General features: G+C 45.4%; 1 protein-coding gene across 1 annotated transcript; it reads right to left on the reverse strand.

Moving 5' to 3' along the window:
- On the reverse strand, positions 1 to 13,377 carry haus5 (HAUS augmin-like complex, subunit 5). Its single transcript, XM_066719230.1, has 20 exons — positions 13,298 to 13,377; positions 12,762 to 12,922; positions 12,013 to 12,075; positions 11,724 to 11,756; positions 11,124 to 11,148; positions 10,489 to 10,621; positions 10,133 to 10,292; positions 8,044 to 8,131; positions 6,561 to 6,652; positions 6,418 to 6,472; positions 6,117 to 6,244; positions 5,881 to 5,974; positions 5,530 to 5,675; positions 5,276 to 5,438; positions 4,724 to 4,804; positions 4,299 to 4,444; positions 4,036 to 4,150; positions 3,808 to 3,946; positions 825 to 957; positions 1 to 583 (listed from the first exon to the last, which is right to left on the reverse strand). Exons 2-20 carry the CDS (start codon positions 12,857 to 12,859, stop codon positions 478 to 480), a joined length of 1,998 nt encoding a protein of 665 aa, XP_066575327.1. The 5' UTR covers positions 12,860 to 12,922; positions 13,298 to 13,377; the 3' UTR covers positions 1 to 477.
- Positions 13,378 to 18,894: the final 5,517 nt, after the last annotated feature.

Raw genomic sequence — 18,894 nt, forward strand, 5'->3', positions numbered from 1 at the left:
TTCAGTGAGCAAAAGCTTTTATTATTTTATTTTTTGTCAAATCACTTTAGACTTTGGAGGAAACAACTGAAGTAGTAGTTTATTGGGGATTCAAACTAACAATAATGGATTAAAACAAAGAATTAACATACTGTCTTTACTTAAGACAATGAAGGCAGTGATTCTGCAGAAATGGAGTCTCAGATGTTCCTCTGATATGTCCATGAGAAGCACTGCAGCAACAGTGGTCAGAAATGCCAAGGTTGGGGGGGGGCTACACAGCATTAAACACATTGAGAGTGACCATCTTTGTTGCATGCTGCCTGCTGTAGTAATGCAGAGAATATACCCAGGAGTCTGTGCTTCCTATCACCACTGCTGTGTATGTGCTTGAGAGAGAGAGAGAGAGAGAGAGAGAGAGAGAGTGTGTTTGTGTTAGAGAGGGTTAGGTGAGAGAGTGAGTGTGTGAGTGAGACTCAGTGAGTCAGAGTGTGCGGGTCACTCCAGCATGTTGGCCGCTAGGCGCCATCTCTCCAACCACTGCTGAAGAGTTAGGCCACCCCTGCGCAACTCAGGCAGGGCGAACTGCGCAGGCTGCTCCCACCTGCGTAGACAGACAGAGACAGAGGGAGAGGGTTACAGCAGAAAATGGGAGACAGAGCCTTGGCTACTTCAGAAAGCTTTGGCTTGAACACTGCAAACACAGAGACAAAGAAAAGCTCTATTACATTTCTGGCAGCAAGGCCACACAGCGCAATGGATGATTAGGTCAAAATGACACCGTGGTGAACAAGGCAGTGTGCTGAAATACACACAGTACACAGCAGTGCAGGAGAATCCCTCACCAGTGGTTGATGGCTCTCTTGACCTCGGCCCCGTAGCGCAGGCCCTGGGCGCTCTGCTGGGACAGGCGGGACACTGTGGGCAGGAGGGAGGAGACCAGCTCCCCATCCTCCTTCTGCACATGTTGCAGCACAGCTGAGAGAGAGAGAGAGAGCGAGAGCGAGAGCGAGAGAGAGAGAGAGAGAAGCTTGGGTATTACCAAGAATGTCCTGCCAATAACACATGTTGAATTGAGTTAGTGGGTTAGGGAAATTAAAATCCAAGGAAGAAAATATAGCCGGGGGTGAGGGAGGGGTCAGACCCTCATCCAAAGCTTGGACGCCAATCATCTTTTAAAGTGATTTACTGTGTTTAATAAATTACATAAAGAACCTGGATATTTGACTGGTCACTGCTGCATTTTTGCTTGTTTCTTCTCAATAACACAATGTCTCTTGCTGTGGATGGGAAAAGTCTAAAACTACTGAACCTCTAGTTTCAAAGTCTTATTTACAAATAATGGTTTCACTTTCAATTTCTCTTCTACAGCATCAGTTTCTTCAGTTTAATGCAAATTAAACAATGGCTTTATTTCAGTTGCTGGTTTCTTGTAATAATAAATGTAACCACTAATGGTTCCCATTAATGAACTAAACTGTGAAGGTCCACATTTGTTCCGTTACAGTTTCAGAATGAACCCGAAATATGTTTACTCTCATAATAAACATAAAAGATCGCTATGCATTTTGCACCATCGCTTCAACAAAGCACCAGTCAGCCTCTCCTCTCCCTTTGCGCTCGAGATGAGTGCGGGCCTTGTGACTACTTGTTTATAAAGGAACATTTTGCAATTACAGCTGTAACTGACAGACCAAAACGTTTACTTTTCCACAAATCCAAACCACATTCAACATGTAGACTACGCTTGGAAACATACAGTGAGGGAAAAAAGTATTTGATCCCCTGCTGATTTTGTACGTTTGCCCACTGACAAAGAAATGATCAGTCTATAATTTCAATGGTAGGTGTATTTTAACTGTGAGAGACAGAATAACAACAAAAAAATCCAGAAAAACGCATTTCAAAAAAGTTATAAATTGATTTGCATGTTAATGAGGGAAATAAGTATTTGACCCCGTCGACTTAGTACTTGGTGGCAAAACCCTTGTTGGCAATCACAGAGGTCAGACATCTCTTGTAGTTGGCCACCAGGTTTGCACACATCTCAGGAGGGATTTTGTCCCACTCCTCTTTGCAGATCCTCTCCAAGTCATTAAGGTTTCGAGGCTGACATTTGGCAACTCGAACCTTCAGCTGCCTCCACAGATTTTCTATGGGATTAAGGTCTGGAGACTGGCTAGGCCACTCCAGGACCTTAATGTGCTTCTTCTTGAGCCACTCCTTTGTTGCCTTGGCTGTGTGTTTTGGGTCATTGTCATGCTGGAATACCCATCCACGACCCATTTTCAATGCCCTGGCTGAGGGAAGGAGGTTCTCACCCAAGATTTGACGGTACATGGCCCCGTCCATCGTCCCTTTAATCTGGTGCAGTTGTCCTGTCCCCTTAGCAGAAAAACACCCCCAAAGCATAATGTTTCCACCTCCATGTTTGACGGTGGGGATGGTGTTCTTGGAGTCATTCCTCCTCCTCCAAACACGGCGAGTTGAGTTGATGCCAAAGAGCTCGATTTTGGTCTCATCTGACCACAACACTTTCACCCAGTTCTCCTCTGAATCATTCAGATGTTCACTGGCAAACTTCAGACGGGTCTGTACATGTGCTTTCTTGAGCAGGGGGACCTTGCGGGCGCTGCAGGATTTCAGTCCTTCACGGTGTAGTGTGTTACCAATTGTTTTCTTGGTGACTATGGTCCCAGCTGCCTTGAGATCATTAACAAGATCCTCCCGTGTAGTTCTGGGCTGATTCCTCACCGTTCTCATGATCATTTAAACTCCACGAGGTGAGATCTTGCATGGAGCCCCAGACCGAGGGAGACTGACCATTATTTTGTGTTTCTTCCATTTGCGAATAATCGCACCAACTGTTGTCACCTTCTCACCAAGCTGCTTGGCGATGGTCTTGTAGCCCATTCCAGCCTTGTGTAGGTCTACAGTCTTGTCCCTGACATCCTTGTACAGCTCTTTGGTCTCGGCCATGGTGGAGAGTTTGGAATCTGATTGATTGATTGCTTCTGTGGAGAGGTGTCTTTTATACAGGTAACGAGCTGAGATTAGGAACACTCCCTTTAAGAGAGTGCTCCTAATCTCAGCTCGTTACCTGTATAAAAGACACCTGGGAGCCAGAAATCTTGCTGATTGATAGGGGATCAAATACTTATTTCCCTCATTACCGTGCAAATCAATTTATAACTTTTTTGAAATGCGTTTTTCTGGATTGTTTTGTTGTTATTCTGTCTCTCACTGTTAAAATACACCTACCATTAAAATTATAGACTGATCATTTCTTTGTCAGTGGGCAAACGTACAAAATCAGCAGGGGATCAAATACTTTTTTCCCTCACTGTACCTGTACATTCAAGTTCCAGCGAATGCAAAATAAATAGCAATAGCTGGCTGTGTGTGTAGCTTAATAATATGAATGCGTTTGTTGCTACTCTTTCCTTTTCCATCAATGCTGGTGTCGCAGAAGGGTGCGCTGCCTGTGCATCTCAGAAGCCACGCCAGCAAAACATGTAAAGATTCAGTGAGAAGCTGCGCTGCGAAATTCCCTCCTGCCACTCTTAAGCAACTTTTTGCTTTCTCGTCTTGTCAAAATTTTTCATGTAATCGGGCCCAAAGTCTGTGGAATTTGTCAAATCCACTGAAATTACACAACCCTGAATATATAGTGTTAAAATTTACCCTTTCCTTGTATATTTAAAAAACATGGGATTTATTTTAAATACATTTTAATAACCTCAACAGATTATTACAAACTAGTCTATGGATTACAGGCTAAAAGGAGTGATTGAGAGACCCAGTGTGGATGTTCAGAGCATGTCTCACCCTGCAGGTCAGGGCTGGGGAGCAGTGCCCTCTGCTGTTGGAGATGCTGCAGTGAGGACGTGTGCAGCTGCAGGAGCCGGCACAGAACTCGCTGCTCCAGCCGCAGAGACACAGTTTGTGGGACCAGCTGCTCTGGGGCCTGGGGACAGAAAGAGAGGGATATTGGGGAGTCTCAGGACACAGGCACAGGCACAGGCACAGATTCTGGCCCAGTCAAGCTCACCCTACCCTGTACAGAGGGAAGTCCAGACAGCGACACACTCCCAGTATGGCGTCCTCTTCAAAGGGAGCGGGGCAATGGAGCCGCCAGATAGACAGCCTGTGGACCGGGACTCTCTGTTCTCTGCATGGGGCAACAGCACAAGGTCATAGAGGTCAGAGTATAAGGATCTTTGTATTAAGGACATAGAGGATTTGGCCCACTAGTGTTTTCAGGTGGTGGGGGTTTCAGAGTCAGTGTCTATCAACTGCCCCCCCACTTTTAGACTCACCCATCCAGTACCCGGCGGTTCAGCTCTGCCAGAGAGACGCCCGCCGCTTGCTGCGCCTCCCGGGACACCCCCCCATGCAGTACCTCCACTGCCGCCCGCAGCGTCCCTGCATGGCCCAGCAACTGTGCCTGGACAAACTGTGAGATCTGGTGTGGAGAGGAGAGACAATCAGCACACAGACAGAAAGAGAGAGATCATACAAAGACAGGAAGAGAAGATAATTCGCCACAGAGAGAGGAGATGTCAAGTGTCAAACAGTTTCACACGCACACATGCACAAGAGACAAGAGAGAGAGAGAGAGAGAGAGAGAGACGAGAGCACCACTGAAAGACAGGAGAAGAGAAGAAAGCAGCTGCAGTTCACCAAAACAAGACAGTAAGAGACAGGAAGAGCAAGAGAAGACAACGATTGGGAGGGAGGTTACCGCAGCGTGGGCCCTGGTGATATCAGTCTTGGCCGTGGAGTTGGCCTTGATGAGCGTGCGGATCTGCTCCTGCTTCCTGTCCTGGGAGACCAACGCACACAGTGAGGTCACCAGGGGCATAGTGACATCAGCGCACACTGACACGGCAGAGCACTTCCAACCAGGCGGGGCTGCACTGGAGCTGCCTGCTAGCAGGTGCCATTGAGTCACTGCTGCTGCGACACACAAGTCCAGGACTCTGCCTCTCAGGCTAATCCCGGCCCGTAATATATTTACTCAGCTGGCACCTGGCACACATCTACCCTGGGCAACTTACCAGCTTTACAACTATACTACTGTTACAATGTGCATCAGCATCAGCAGCAGCCTTTGTGAAAGAACTTGATCCATAGAATTATCTATCCATCCATCAATCAATCAATACTACAGTAATAAATACTACAAAAATGCAACGAGTGAAAGTGCAGTACATTGTGTATGAGTTCAGTGATCCTCAGGGGGTTTGCCTGCCTGCCTGCCTGTTTGTTTGTTTGTTTGTTCCTCTACACTCACCACCAGCTGCCTGAAGTCCAGGATGTTCTGCCACTTGCTGCGCAGTGTGAGGAGGGTGTGCTGCTGCGCACGGGCCGACTGGGCCAGGGCGGCACACTGGGCCTGCATGGACTCCTGCAGTGCACACAGCACCGCCAGCTGCAGCTCTAGCTCAAACACTGTCCTGAGGGAGAGATAGAGCAGGATGTGTGCAAAGGTGTAATGTCTGTGTATAGAGTGTGCAGCATTAAACGGCATAAGGTGGTCGGAGTTACCTGGCGAAGGCGTCCGCCTGGCAGCGCCCCTCCAGCACAGACAGGGCAGCCTCCCTGCTCCTGGCCAGCTGGGCGCCCAGCTCCCGCGCCGCCGCCCTGGCCGCCGCCCGCCGCACTGAACAGTGCTCTACCTCTCGCCAGCCATCCTGCCCGGGAGACACCATCAATCCATCATTGCCAAGACCTCATTTATTTTTGCAAGAGTTAGGAAAGGATGAGCGGAAGAGCTCAGACGGCGAGAGAGTCCAATGGGAGAGAGGGAAATGGAGAGAGAGTGAAAGATGAGTGCAAGGGAAGAAGAGAAGAGCGAGAGGAGCCAGAACCGGTGCCAGAGCCCAGATTCACAGGTACCTGCAGGAGCCACTTCACTGAGGGCAGCGCCTCCTCCTCCAGCTGCTGCTGCTGCCCAGACTCATCCTGTAGTCGCTCGCTGTCATAGCGGAACCTGAGGGACAGGGGAGAGGACTGAGCACAGGGGCAGGGGGATAGGGGACAGGACTGAGCGCAGGGGTACAGAGGGACAGATGATGGCTAAGAGGATTGACAGGTGGACACATAAATACATAGGCAGACAGTGGCTTGATCACCTGAGAGCAGCCACATCGCGAGACACGTCCAGCTCTGCCAGCCTGTCCTGCAGTGTCCCCTGCTGGCGGGAGGCCAGGTACTGCAGCGCGGAGAGCACGTGGCCAGGAGGGTGACGGGTCAGCAAATCCTAATGGGAGGTAGAGAGAGGAGGAAGAAAAATATTAAAGGAGAGAGGGAGAAAGAGAAAGAAGAAGGAATATAGAAGGCAGATGGATGGAGTGGGAGAGAGAGAAAAGAGTAGGAGAGGGAGAAATCTTGAGGGAGAGGGGGGGGAGATAGAGGAAAGGTACATTTCCCTACCTGCACTGAGCTGAGCCACCTCTGAAACACTGCACTGTGCTCCTCCTGGGATACACTGGGGGGATGAAGGAAAGAAGGAGACCATTTAATGCAATTTATTTATCAAAAAACACAGATTTCTGTAGGGACAGAGGGGGACTCACTGTGCTCCAGTAGGTGGCACTGTTTTCAGCTCGCTCTCCAGCAAGGACTGGAAGAAGTGCAGTCTGTTCTCACACACCTCCCTCACCTCACGCTGAGACACATGGAGAGAAGAACACAGTCACAATATCCATTGCAATGTCATAATACACAAGGAATAGGGTATAAGATATCTACTGTACTGTCAAAATACACAATGTATTACCGGGATAATCACTGTACTAGGGATGATACATTCATCTACAGCTAAAAAAAAAAATATATATATATATATATATACACACACATATACAGTTAGGTCCATAAATCATTTTGGCTCTGTAGATGGACAATGACCTGAAGGATACAGCGAAAGCAACCCAAGACTTTTTTAAGGTGAAGAAGTGGAATGTTCTACAATAGCCAAGTCAATCACCTGATCTGAATCCATTTGAGCAGCATTTCACTTGCTGAAGGCAAACCTGAAGGCAAAACAGACCAAGAACAAGCAGGAACTAAAGACAGCTGCAGTGCATCACCAGGGAAGAAACCCAGCATCTAGTGATGTCTATGGGTTCCAGACTTCAGGCAGTCATTGACTGAAAAGGATTTGCAAACAAGTTTTGAAACTCGCAATTTAATTCATGATTATGTTAGTTTGTCAGATTACTTTTGAGCCCCTAAAATTGGGGGAACCACATATAAAAATGGGTTTAATTCCTACACCATTCACCCAATATGGATGTAACAACCCTCAAATTAAAGATAAAAGTCTAAACTTAAAGCACATATTGATTGTTTCCTTTCAAATCCATTGTGGTGGTATACAGAGCCAAAATGATGACAACATTGACACTGTCCATATATTTCTGGACGTAACACCACCCTGGGGGCAACACGGTGAGGATCCACCTCAAACTGCCCTGTACCTCCCCTTATCACAAGACAAATTCAAGATTTATTCTTTTTAAATTCTGTACTTTTCCAGACCTGTGTAAGCACCCTCCCGGGGAGGAGACATCACTGCTGTTACACCCGTGACTGGCTCTCCCCTCAATAAAGCAAGAAGAGCGTGATTTCCTCGTGAGGAGCGGCAGGTGGACAGCCAGAGAGTGGCGTGGAGTGCGACATTGTATATGCGCTTGACATTTATAAGTGGTATCGTTAGTTCAGCAATCAGCTAAAACAAATGTGGGCATGGTTGAAGGAGTTGGGAAATGGCAACCTGGAGTAATTTCAAATCTGCCTCAAAAATAATTTCCGTGTGGAAGTGTTTTAACCAGCGAGATGACAATACAGTACAGTGGAATATCGGTTAACCACTTGAAATACAAACTCACAAGTGCTGCCTTTAAAGAGTGTGCATATAAGCGTGACCATGACATTGTTCGCTCATAGCCAATGCCACTGTGATCCTGCTTGTTCAGACACAGGCTGTGTGTGCGTATGTATGCTGGGTTATGCAGGGTGTATGTTGCGAGTGTGCCGAGTTGGGCTATGACTCACCAGGACTTGGGCTTCGGGGCCTGCAGATCCCTGGGAGTCTGTGCTGCTGTCAAAGGGGTTCCCAAATGCCAGCTCCACCTGTGCCTTCCTGCCAGACAGAGACACAATGCAATGCAATTCAAACCCATCCATATAAATTCAAATCCTTTTATTTCATTTTTTTTTTTACTCGTAAACCACAGCTGTTTGTGTCTGTGAACAGAGTAGACGATGTAGAAACGTGATTAATACAGTAATATACAGTGAGGGAAAAAAGTATTTGATCCCCTGCTGATTTTGTACGTTTGCCCACTGACAAAGAAATGATCAGTCTATAATTTTAATGCTAGGTGTATTTTAACAGTGAAAGACAGAATAACAGCAAAAAAGTCTGAAAAAACTCATTTCAAAAAAGTTATAAATTGATTTGCATGTTAATGAGGGAAATAAGTATTTGATCCCCTATCAATCAGCAAGATTTCTGGCTCCCAGGTGTCTTATATACAGGTAACAAGCTGAGATTAGGAGCTCTCTCTTAAAGGGAGTGCTCCTAATCTCAGCTCGTTACCTGTATAAAAGACACCTGTCCACAGAAGCAATCAATCAATCAGATTCCAAACTCTCCACCATGGCCAAGACCAAAGAGCTGTCCAAGGATGTCAGGGACAAGATTGTAGACCTACACAAGGCTGGAATGGGCTACAAGACCATCGCCATTGGTGAGAAGGTGACAACAGTTGGTGCGATTATTCGCAAATGGAAGAAACACAAAATAACTGTCAGTCTCCCTCGGTCTGGGGCTCCATGCAAGATCTCACCTCGTGGAGTTTCAATGATCATGAGAACAGTGAGGAATCATCCCAGAACTACACGGGAGGATTTTGTTAATGATCTCAAGGCAGCTGGGACCATAGTCACCAAGAAAACAATTGGTAACACACTACGCCGTGAAGGACTGAAATCCTGCAGCGCCCGCAAGGTCCCCCTGCTCAAGAAAGCACATGTACAGGCCCGTCTGAAGTTTGCCAATGAACATCTGAATGATTCAGAGGAGAACTGGGTGAAAGTGTTGTGGTCAGATGAGACCAAAATCAAGCTCTTTGGCATCAACTCAACTCGCCGTGTTTGGAGGAGGAGGAATGACCCCAAGAACACCATCCCCACCGTCAAACATGGAGGTGGAAACATTATGCTGTGGGGGTGTTTTTCTGCTATGGGGACAGGACAACTGCACCGCATCAAAGGGACGATGGACGGGGCCATGTACCGTCAAATCTTGGGTGAGAACCTCCTTCCCTCAGCCAGGGCATTGAAAATGGGTCATGGATGGGTATTCCAACATGACAATGACCCAAAACACACAGCCAAGGCAACAAAGGAGTGGCTCAAGAAGAAGCACATTAAGGTCCTGGAGTGGCCTAGCCAGTCTCCAGACCTTAAACCCATAGAAAATCTGTGGAGGGAGCTGAAGGTTCGAGTTGCCAAATGTCAGCCTCGAAACCTTAATGACTTGGAGAGGATCTGCAAAGAGGAGTGGGACAAAATCCCTCCTGAGATGTGTGCAAACCTGGTGGCCAACTACAAGAAACGTCTGACCTCTGTGGTTGCCAACAAGGGTTTTGCCACCAAGTACTAAGTCGAAGGGGTCAAATACTTATTTCCCTCATTAACATGCAAATCAATTCATAACTTTTTTGAAATGCGTTTTTCTGGATTTTTTTGTTGTTATTCTGTCTCTCACTGCTAAAATACACCTACCATTAAAATTATAGACTGATCATTTCTTTGTCAGTGGGCAAACGTACAAAATCAGCAGGGGATCAAATACTTTTTTCCCCCACTGTATGTATATATTATTACAAATTTGTTTGTATTTCCAATCCACAATGACTCCTCTGCCTTACAAGGTTAGCTACTATATATAAAAGCATTTACTGTAACTGAACTGAGCCCTCAGCAGCTGCTCAAATCTCAATTCCCAGCAGCAGGATCAGATTTGACCACCCCCATCTTTTCCCAAACACCCTGACAAGTGGTTCTGTGCAGCAGTTTCAGCTTTATTTGCTTGTTTGTTGATCCAACCATGAGCGCCACTAACCCCACCCCCTACCTGGCCAGCTGCCCCAGGCCCTGGCAGTGCTGCCTGACGCTCTGCCTGTCCCCTGACAGAGAGAGGCGTTCCTGGGCACAGCGTAGGCCCATTGCCCGCAGCAACACGGCCCGCTGCCTCTGCTCCGTCCCCCGGGACCAGCTCCCAGACGCGGACTTCTCTGAGGGAGAGATTGAGAATGTGAGAGAGGGTTCAGTGCAGCAGAAAAGGGAGATGGAGAGGAAGAACGGTAGAGGGCTGGGGCAGAAGACAATGTGGTGAAGAGGGACAAAGACAGATCCAAGGAGAGAGAGAAGGGTGTGGCATGAATACATGTTTGTCTAAGTGTGAAGAAGTGCAACTGCCCCGTGCCTCACCATGATTGGCCAGCTCTGTCTGTGCCAGGCTAATCTGTGAATCCAGCTGGCTCAGCTCTGCCCACAGCTCCTCCCTCTCCCGCTGCAGAGCCCGCCTACGTGCCAATTCACTCTGCCCCTCCCCGCGACGAACCTAATGCAGAGATAGAAACACTGTCACAGAGATGCACATTAAGACCCCCCCAACACACACACACAGTGCATCATTTTGCTGACTTACTCCAAATAACACAATATTATTCACCTAAATGTAACAATCTCAGCATTCCCACCTTCACCTTTATGCCCAATGAAAACCTAGCTTCTTACTACAGATATTCCAATTTTTCTTCAGTTAATAATAATAACACTAACTGAATAACATTCTGAATATTTATTCAGAACCTCTACACTGTGCTGCGAAAGGAGAGACTTTACAGTCTACACCACTGCTTTACATCAGTAGGTTAGCTGCCCCTAATAAAGATGTCCCACTGTCAATTATTCTTATTTCTGGTTAAATAAAATCTCAAAGAAAGAACTCCCAGAAAGTGTTCGTTTGGGAGTCAGTTTGGTTTGAAACACACACACACACACACACACACACAGTCAGTAACAAAGAACAAAACCTCCTCTGATCACCTACAGTAACTTACCTCCAAGCCCTGCATGGCTTTGTACCTGGGGGCACTCAGTCAAGGAAACTTTCCGATGATGTAATATCCTTGGCCACCCCCCAACTGATGTCATTATCGTCTCATTCTTACTTGTACCTGAATGGCCTCCTTGACAGAATCATTGCACTGTGTGTACTACTTTGATTTAATTGAATTTTATTGCATTTATTTTTGCACTTATTATAATATGTGTACTATCACAAGTTTGTATCCTGTGACCACTGCAAGTCCCCCAGTGTAAAATAAACTGCTAAGAAAATTATTGTTATAATATTCAAAATAATAACAACAATGACAATTAAAAGTAGGGAAATCTCCTTTTTCTAGTGTAAAGATTAAGTCTTAGAAGTCTTAGTGAGTTTATTTGTCTTATGCTGGTTTGTACTGTGCCATAGTACGATTACCAAACTAACCAGAAAGTTGAAATATAAGGAAATGTTGCCCCCGATTTACGGGTATTTTTAATGACGTTGCTTAGATGTAGATTGCCTGATTGACTCTAAAGGCATGAGTCGGTGAATCAATTTATGAAGTGAAAGAAGTGAGAGTTGTACTTAACGTCCCTATAGGAAAGGATACCATTGCAGATTCCCTCGAATTACTGTCACATTCCTACAGCAGAGAGAGAGAGAGAGAGAGAGAGAACAATGTTGTGATGGAGAGACAGAAAGAGAGGATAGAGAGTTGACTGGGGGAGAGAGGAGGCAAAAGCAAAAGAAGGAAGGGTAGCATGGAAAAAAATGGAAAAAGAATAAAAAGTGATGGAACAAGATAGAGAAACAAAAAGAAAAGCAATGAAGAAAAAACAGACAAACCCAGAGGCAGTGACATGAGAGGGTGTGGCAAAGGCAGAGAGACTCTTGCTCACCTCTGATGGAACACATGTTGAGTGACATATTTCCAGATTGCAGCGCCCTGTCCGAGAGAGAGCCTGCGGGGGAGACAGGACACAGAGACAAAGCATTCTAGTAACAAGGACACAGGCCCATCTCAGCGACAGCTGGTTACGGTTAAAAGTCATGTAGCAATTAGGACAATAATAAAATGTGTCATTATACAACTCAACCAGGAAACGGGTATTTGGTTGGCTGAACCTCTCAGATTTTGCGAGAAATACTCAACTGTGGAGGTTTCCAGGTACGCCGAGTCATAATTATTATTTTTTCATTTCCCTTTGTATCTATGACTCGTCAAAGTCGACCTACAGGGCAACAGGGACCTTGACAAGAAATAACACCCTGGACTCAACCTAGACACTACAGTCATGTGTAACACCTTGTTCAGTTCGTAAGGAAGTGGGTTTTCAAGAACAAAAATACATGGAGCTAACTCACTTTTAACAAGTTGCCAGACCAGGGGAAAGTGACGAGTTTAATTCACACTTCAGGCCTGTGCTTTACCCTGCAGGGATGCAGGGATGCAGTGTGTGTGTGTGTGTGTGTATGTGTATGAGTGTGTGTGTGTGTGAGTGTGTGTTTCTCGCTTTTAACCTTGTCAGCATGTGCACTGAAATCCATAGACAAGCATCCACAGAACAGACCATCCACAGTGCAGACAGAGCTGCCAGGGTTTCTATGCAAACAAAACATTTTTTTTTTTGGGGGGGGGGGCACCTACGTCTTGAAGTAGGTGTCAGAGGGAAGGTCTCGGGGGGGCTGTCTGAACTCTTCCACCGCCCACTTCTTCAGCCTGTGCGCCAGGCTCCTGTCCCCCATCGTGCCGGAGACACACAGAGACTCACAGACAGACACGGACAGAGAAGCACAGAGACGCAGACACTGCGACAACAGATTGGGAGACAGACAGTGACACGCAGAGGATGCTTTAATCACAACACACACGACGGCGATAGATCCGTAGAGAAATCCAGATACGTGGAGTACAGTGAAGTTAAACTGTACTGTCTACACGGACACGATCGTTTCTTCTTGACGGAACATAAATGGTGCCGCTAGTGTTTTTGTGGCAAATTAAATCAATCAGAAACGAATTAAATAAGAGATTAATTCGGGCCATACAAAATACATCACCTAAACTAAGTCACAGTTAGTCGATCAGAAGGTGCAATTGTGCATAAGGAAGAGTCGTTAGAAAATAAAACCCATTTCAAGACAGAAACAAATATACATCTTTTGCATTAATTATGTTTCTACCTTCTGTAACTGCGTTTGCAGACACGATCCGCTGCTGATGGTTGAGTGTTGAAAACATTCCCACTTCCCGCCGCGCCGTTCCAACATCCGGAAGTGACGTCATCGCATCTAAGCATCACGGGAATTGTAGTTCTCTAATCCCTGCTTTGTGTCGCAGGGTTTAGTTTGTCTGAAGATGCTTTATCTGCATGTGACTTTCTGAATGATATATTACTGGATATGGATTATTTTTATTGAGGTATGCAGGTTAATATCAGTGATAGTAATAATATTTAGTATTTTGGTAAAAAGAAACATCTATAAAGATTAGTAACTAGTAATTTAGCAGTTTATTGTACTGAGCTTTTCAGCCCTCCTTTAATGTTAACCTTTATATAACTATGTTTCATTATTATGCCTACTTATGAATTGTTTACTGTGATTTATCCTATGTCTCCCTCCCTCTTTAGCTCTAGGACTGCACTGTACCATGTCTGGACTTGTCTGTTAACTGTTCAAACTAGGATGTGTGCTTTGTATTTCATTAAAAGTGGATATAATATACACTTAACGTCTGTATTTTTAAAATTATATTGATGTATAGACCTGGATAAGGGTGTTTATAAATAAATACATACATACATACATACATACATACAAATATGTGCATCAGTGACCAGAGGCGCAGCTTACGTACGATAAGGCAAACTGATTGAATTGAATCCACAACATTGACTGAGAAAATTCTGTCAGCACCACCGCCCCCTCCCCCCGCAGAAAACACTGGGCCACGACCGATGGTTGTGCCTGGGGCCCCCAGAGACTCTAGCAGCGCCACTGTCAGTGACAGAGCAGTGGTAGTATAATATCAGCCAGGTTAGTGTCCATGCTGTTGTGTAAGTCAGCACTGTATGTACCGAAGAAGGGGTGATATGACTGTGTGTAATTTAGTGATATCAATCCAGGCAGGATTACAGTCTGTTAGTGCATTAGTCATTCTGTTATGTACCGTGGGTACGTGGAACAGGGGAACCCAGTTGCAGTACTGGTGGGATGGTCAAGGCTGAAAAGGCAAAGACATGCTCAAGGTCACGGGCAAGGGTCAGGCATTCAGGGGAAAAGCAAGGTCGTCGTCAGGATGTCAAGGAAACAAGGCACAGGGAGACTGCTCAGAGTTGTAGCTAACACTAACAAAACTTCACAACTTGTGAGAGACAGTGAGTGGTTTATGTGGGGACCAGAGGGAAGCCAGGAACCAGGTTTGGGGGGTGCATTGCAAATAGAGGTGTGAGGAAGTTATCCCCTATAATAATCGGGATGAGCAGCCCAGGTTTAATTAGGTGGCAAGTTCAACAAAATAAAACATGTCTGATGAAAGCTGATGAAAAAAAAACAAGTACATATTTTTATTTGTAATCCATGTATATTAATCAAGTCTCCTCTACACATAGAAAGAGGTATTCAATTTTCTTTGGAGTTCTAATCCACCCCATAGTGACCAGTCTAGAGTAAAAACCAAACTAACCCACTATTTTCTATCCCCCTCCTTTGTAGCCTTGGATCAAACCAATCGATTTATATTAAGGAGAACCCTGTCGCTTTTAACAACAAGGCAATAATAAATTAACCTACATTATACAAAATACACCGGTTTAAACTGTAAAATTACAAACAACATAAATAAAACCAGCGTCGTTATTCCCATTAATGAGAGTTGGTACGATTCTATTATATAAAAACACATAAATACGATACCTCCCCCCCACACACACATATGAAAGTAGAGCATGGCATTTAAACAGGAAACAGTCCTCGCGCGAGATCTAAATCGCTCTCATATCAAAGGAAACCCTTCACTGAACAAAATCATAAAGGAATAACCAAGAAGAAACATTAGCGGACTGAAGAAAATACACATACCAGTAAAGAAAAGCAAAAGCCGACAAAACAAATGCCCTACTAGATTTAACACTGTAAGAAAGGAAAATGCTGTTTAAGACGTGATCCTCATATGGTTTCAGGGCAGGAAAACCTCCCCACATAACCAAACCAGATAAGTATTGATTATGTAAATACCATACCGCTATCATAGTAATGTATATGCTAATGAACAGTTTCAGCAGATTAAACAGTAAAACAAATCAAACACAACAGCAAAACAAATGACAAATAAAAACAATAACAATAATGATAGTATGCAAGGACATTTCCTGCTTAAGGGATGAGAGGCAAAGCTGCTTCATCACAAGAGGCAGAGGGTGATTAAACAAGTGCACATGGTATTCAGGAATGTTGATTGATTGATTGATGGGAGCTGGGAGAAGTGACTGGTAAGGAAGGTTGATGGTGACATCTAGTGGGGAAAAGTGGAAGTGCTTGGACTGGGAAAAGAGTGCTGGTCTGTGGTCATGACACATTCAATCATTGAAGTGTCCTCCCAAGGGGGCAATAGGGTCTCGTAGGAGACAGGGGCTCAGGCAGCTTGCATCCACATGCGATTTCACAGATGTAGACGGGGGGTTAAGTTGCAACTAATCCTGAGTTGCAGTTCCACACGCTTACGGAGAAAGGTGCTTAGAGACGGAAACATGACGCTAACACAGTTGTTGGAAACCTCTGCATTTCAGGCAGTGGGAATAGAAACTTCACAATGTGAGCTGCCTGTTCATGCCATCCAACAACAGAAACAATACAACAGCACAACATACAACAACAAAATGAACAATAAAAAATGTAACAGTGGGGGCATTTTTCCACATGGTGGAGGTTTGGCTGTGGTTCAGTGATGGTATGGGGAGGCATAACCTTGGAGTGTCGTACGGACCTCCATGTGCTAGCCAACAGTACCCTGACTGCTGTTAGGTACCGGGATGAAATCCTCAGACCCATCATCAGACCTTACTCTGGTGCAGTGGGCCCTAGGTTCTACCTGGTGCAGGACAATTCCCAGCCTCATGTGGCCAGAGTGTGTAGGCAGTTCCTGGATGACGAAGGCATTGATGCCATTGACTGGCCCTCACGTTCCCCAGACCTGATTCCAATTGAGAACCTTTGGGACGTTATGTATTGGTGCATCCGACGCCGCCAAGTAGCGCCACAGACTGTCCAGGAGCTCACTGATGCCCTGATCCAGGTTAGGGAGGAGATCCCCCAGGAGCATGCCCAGACATTGTTGGGAGTGCATACAGGCACATGGGGGCCATACACACCACTGAGTCACATATGAGGTGCCATGATGAAATTCACGCAAGTTGGAACAGCCTGTGATTTCAATTGATTTTCGGTGTGAGTTTGAATCCAGCCCTCAATTGATTGGTGATTTTGGTTTCCATTGTCATTTTGTTCTCAACGAATTACACAATGTACAATAAAGATTTTGATCTTTGATATATTTTGTTCATAGAGATCCAATGTGTGATTCAAGTGTTCCCTTAATTTTTTTGAGCTGTGTACAACACATATACATTTTGTATCTGTGACAGGCCGCTGTCTGTCACGGCATGGCTGCTGCTGACGCTCGCTAATTAGGTGCTCACTGTGTTGTCCGCTGCCTCGCAAACGATTGTGACGTCAGCGGCAGCTGTGCCTTGTCTATTTAACCACTCTCCTTCCCGAAAGGAGGGAGCTAACCCGACGAGAAGGACTGCCACCACTACCCCTGACTGCCCAGAGCACCCTGTTTGTGTGGATGTTTGTGTGCTTGTTTTTGTTTGCTTTGTTTTTCCCCTTTTTTGTGTTTTCCTGCTGGACTGAACCTCAATAAAGCCCGGACACCGGTGCAACCTGAGACCCTCTCCCAGCTTCTTGTGTCCGGCTTTTACAGTATCATCAAGCAACAACCAGTTACAGTACTGTACAGTACACTTGAATGGAGAGAAAAGAAAACACTGAAATCTCAGGCATTGTCCTGCCTGTCATGTTGATTTGGCTGCATGTTTTCATCCACATCACAACTGATGTGTTCCCTGGCCAAGTAGTGGGGGAAAAGCAACCAGCATGGCGGATCTATCCTTGGCATGCCTCTGCAGTGTTATCGCCGTAGGCCTCCTCCATTGCCTGGAGAAGACTTGCTTGCTGATGAGGGTTCCGATCATCACCAAGTTGAATAAAAATTCAAAAATTCAGTAAAAAACTGAGGAAGGGTGAATATGGTGGAAGGAAAATCATTTGGTTCTGGGGGTGGTTGGTGAACCATTCTTGGATTAGTGCTGCACGGTGGAAGCTCACATTGTCCCATATGACAGCATAAGTGGTGTGGCCTGGGGCCCTATGTTGTCTCTCTGGGGGTGGGAAAAAAAGGTCACACACTGCATCAAGGAATACCAGGAGTGCTGTGTTGCAAGGGCTGACAAGTGTGACATGGCAATGGACAACCTCCTGATGATTGAAAGCAGCACACATGACTATGTTTCCACCCCTTTGGCCAGGGACCTCCACCCTTGCTTGATGGCCAATGATGTTTCTTTCCTGGCGCCGCCTCTTGGTCAGATTGAATCCTGCCTCATCAACATAGATGAACTCAATGTGGACATCATTTGCATCAAGCTCAAGTATTTTCTGACCATGTAGGAACAGTGATTAGAACATGGTGTATTTGTGTACTTCCTGTACCTTTGTCTCTGTCGAGTGCACAACAGTACTGTAAACAGATTCATACACACATGCACATACAAGTAGCACATCTCTTTCACACGATCAGAATTCCTTTCAAATTTTACAGGGTATATTTGCTTCATGCTCATCCTGTGCCTTCTCAGCAAAGGATCAATAGTGGATATTGAAACACAGTGTATGTTCTGAAACATCCCATTGTCCTCTATTATACGCTGTGATGGATCAGCTTCCCTGTATGGTCGAAAATCTGAAAACTTACACTACCAGATTTAGTTGTAAACGCCAGGGCATGTATTTATTTACAAAAACAAACAAAAACCTATCCCGTCTCTGGGCTCTCAGATAAACATCAAATGAAAAGAACTGGCCAGGGACAGCTATGTCTGTTTACCCTGTAACAAAAACCCTTTTGTTTCCTCCACCAAGCCACACTGTGTTTCTCTTTTTCTCCTAGACTCTCCTTTGTACTCCGTTCTTGTCTCTCTTTGTTTGCTTTCGGTCACAGTGTATAAATGACTGGGAAAAACTGTAAGAGGAAAAAAATTGCATATCCATTTGTTTTTGTGGGGGTGCTCTTATATTTTGTAAGTCGCCCTGGACAAGGGCGTTTGCTAAGAAATAAATAATAATAATAACATATTTGATTGCCCAATGTACTAAGTTTATGGTGATAGTTAAGATATGAATGAACAGATAATTCAACGCAAATTGAAAATGTATCTGACTAAATGTACTTTACTTTGCACAATCTCTCCTCAGTTTGAAATACAATTGCTCTTTTTATGACAGTGCTTGTGATTTCAAATTTCACGCCTCTTTTGCATCACTGTAGAGGTGGAGTTAGTGTGTAGGAGCTGTGGTGCATCAGGCCTGGTGTAGGAGATGTGGTGCCTCTGTCCTGCAAGTATACCCTTCTCAAATGTCCTGGGATTGTGGGACAGGTGGCAGCCCTACTGAGCAGCACATCACAGAGAGAGGTGCATCTCCTGACTCGGGATTCTGCC

This window comes from Amia ocellicauda, chromosome 12 (genome assembly GCF_036373705.1).
Source record: "Amia ocellicauda isolate fAmiCal2 chromosome 12, fAmiCal2.hap1, whole genome shotgun sequence".
NCBI classification, from domain to species: domain Eukaryota; kingdom Metazoa; phylum Chordata; class Actinopteri; order Amiiformes; family Amiidae; genus Amia; species Amia ocellicauda.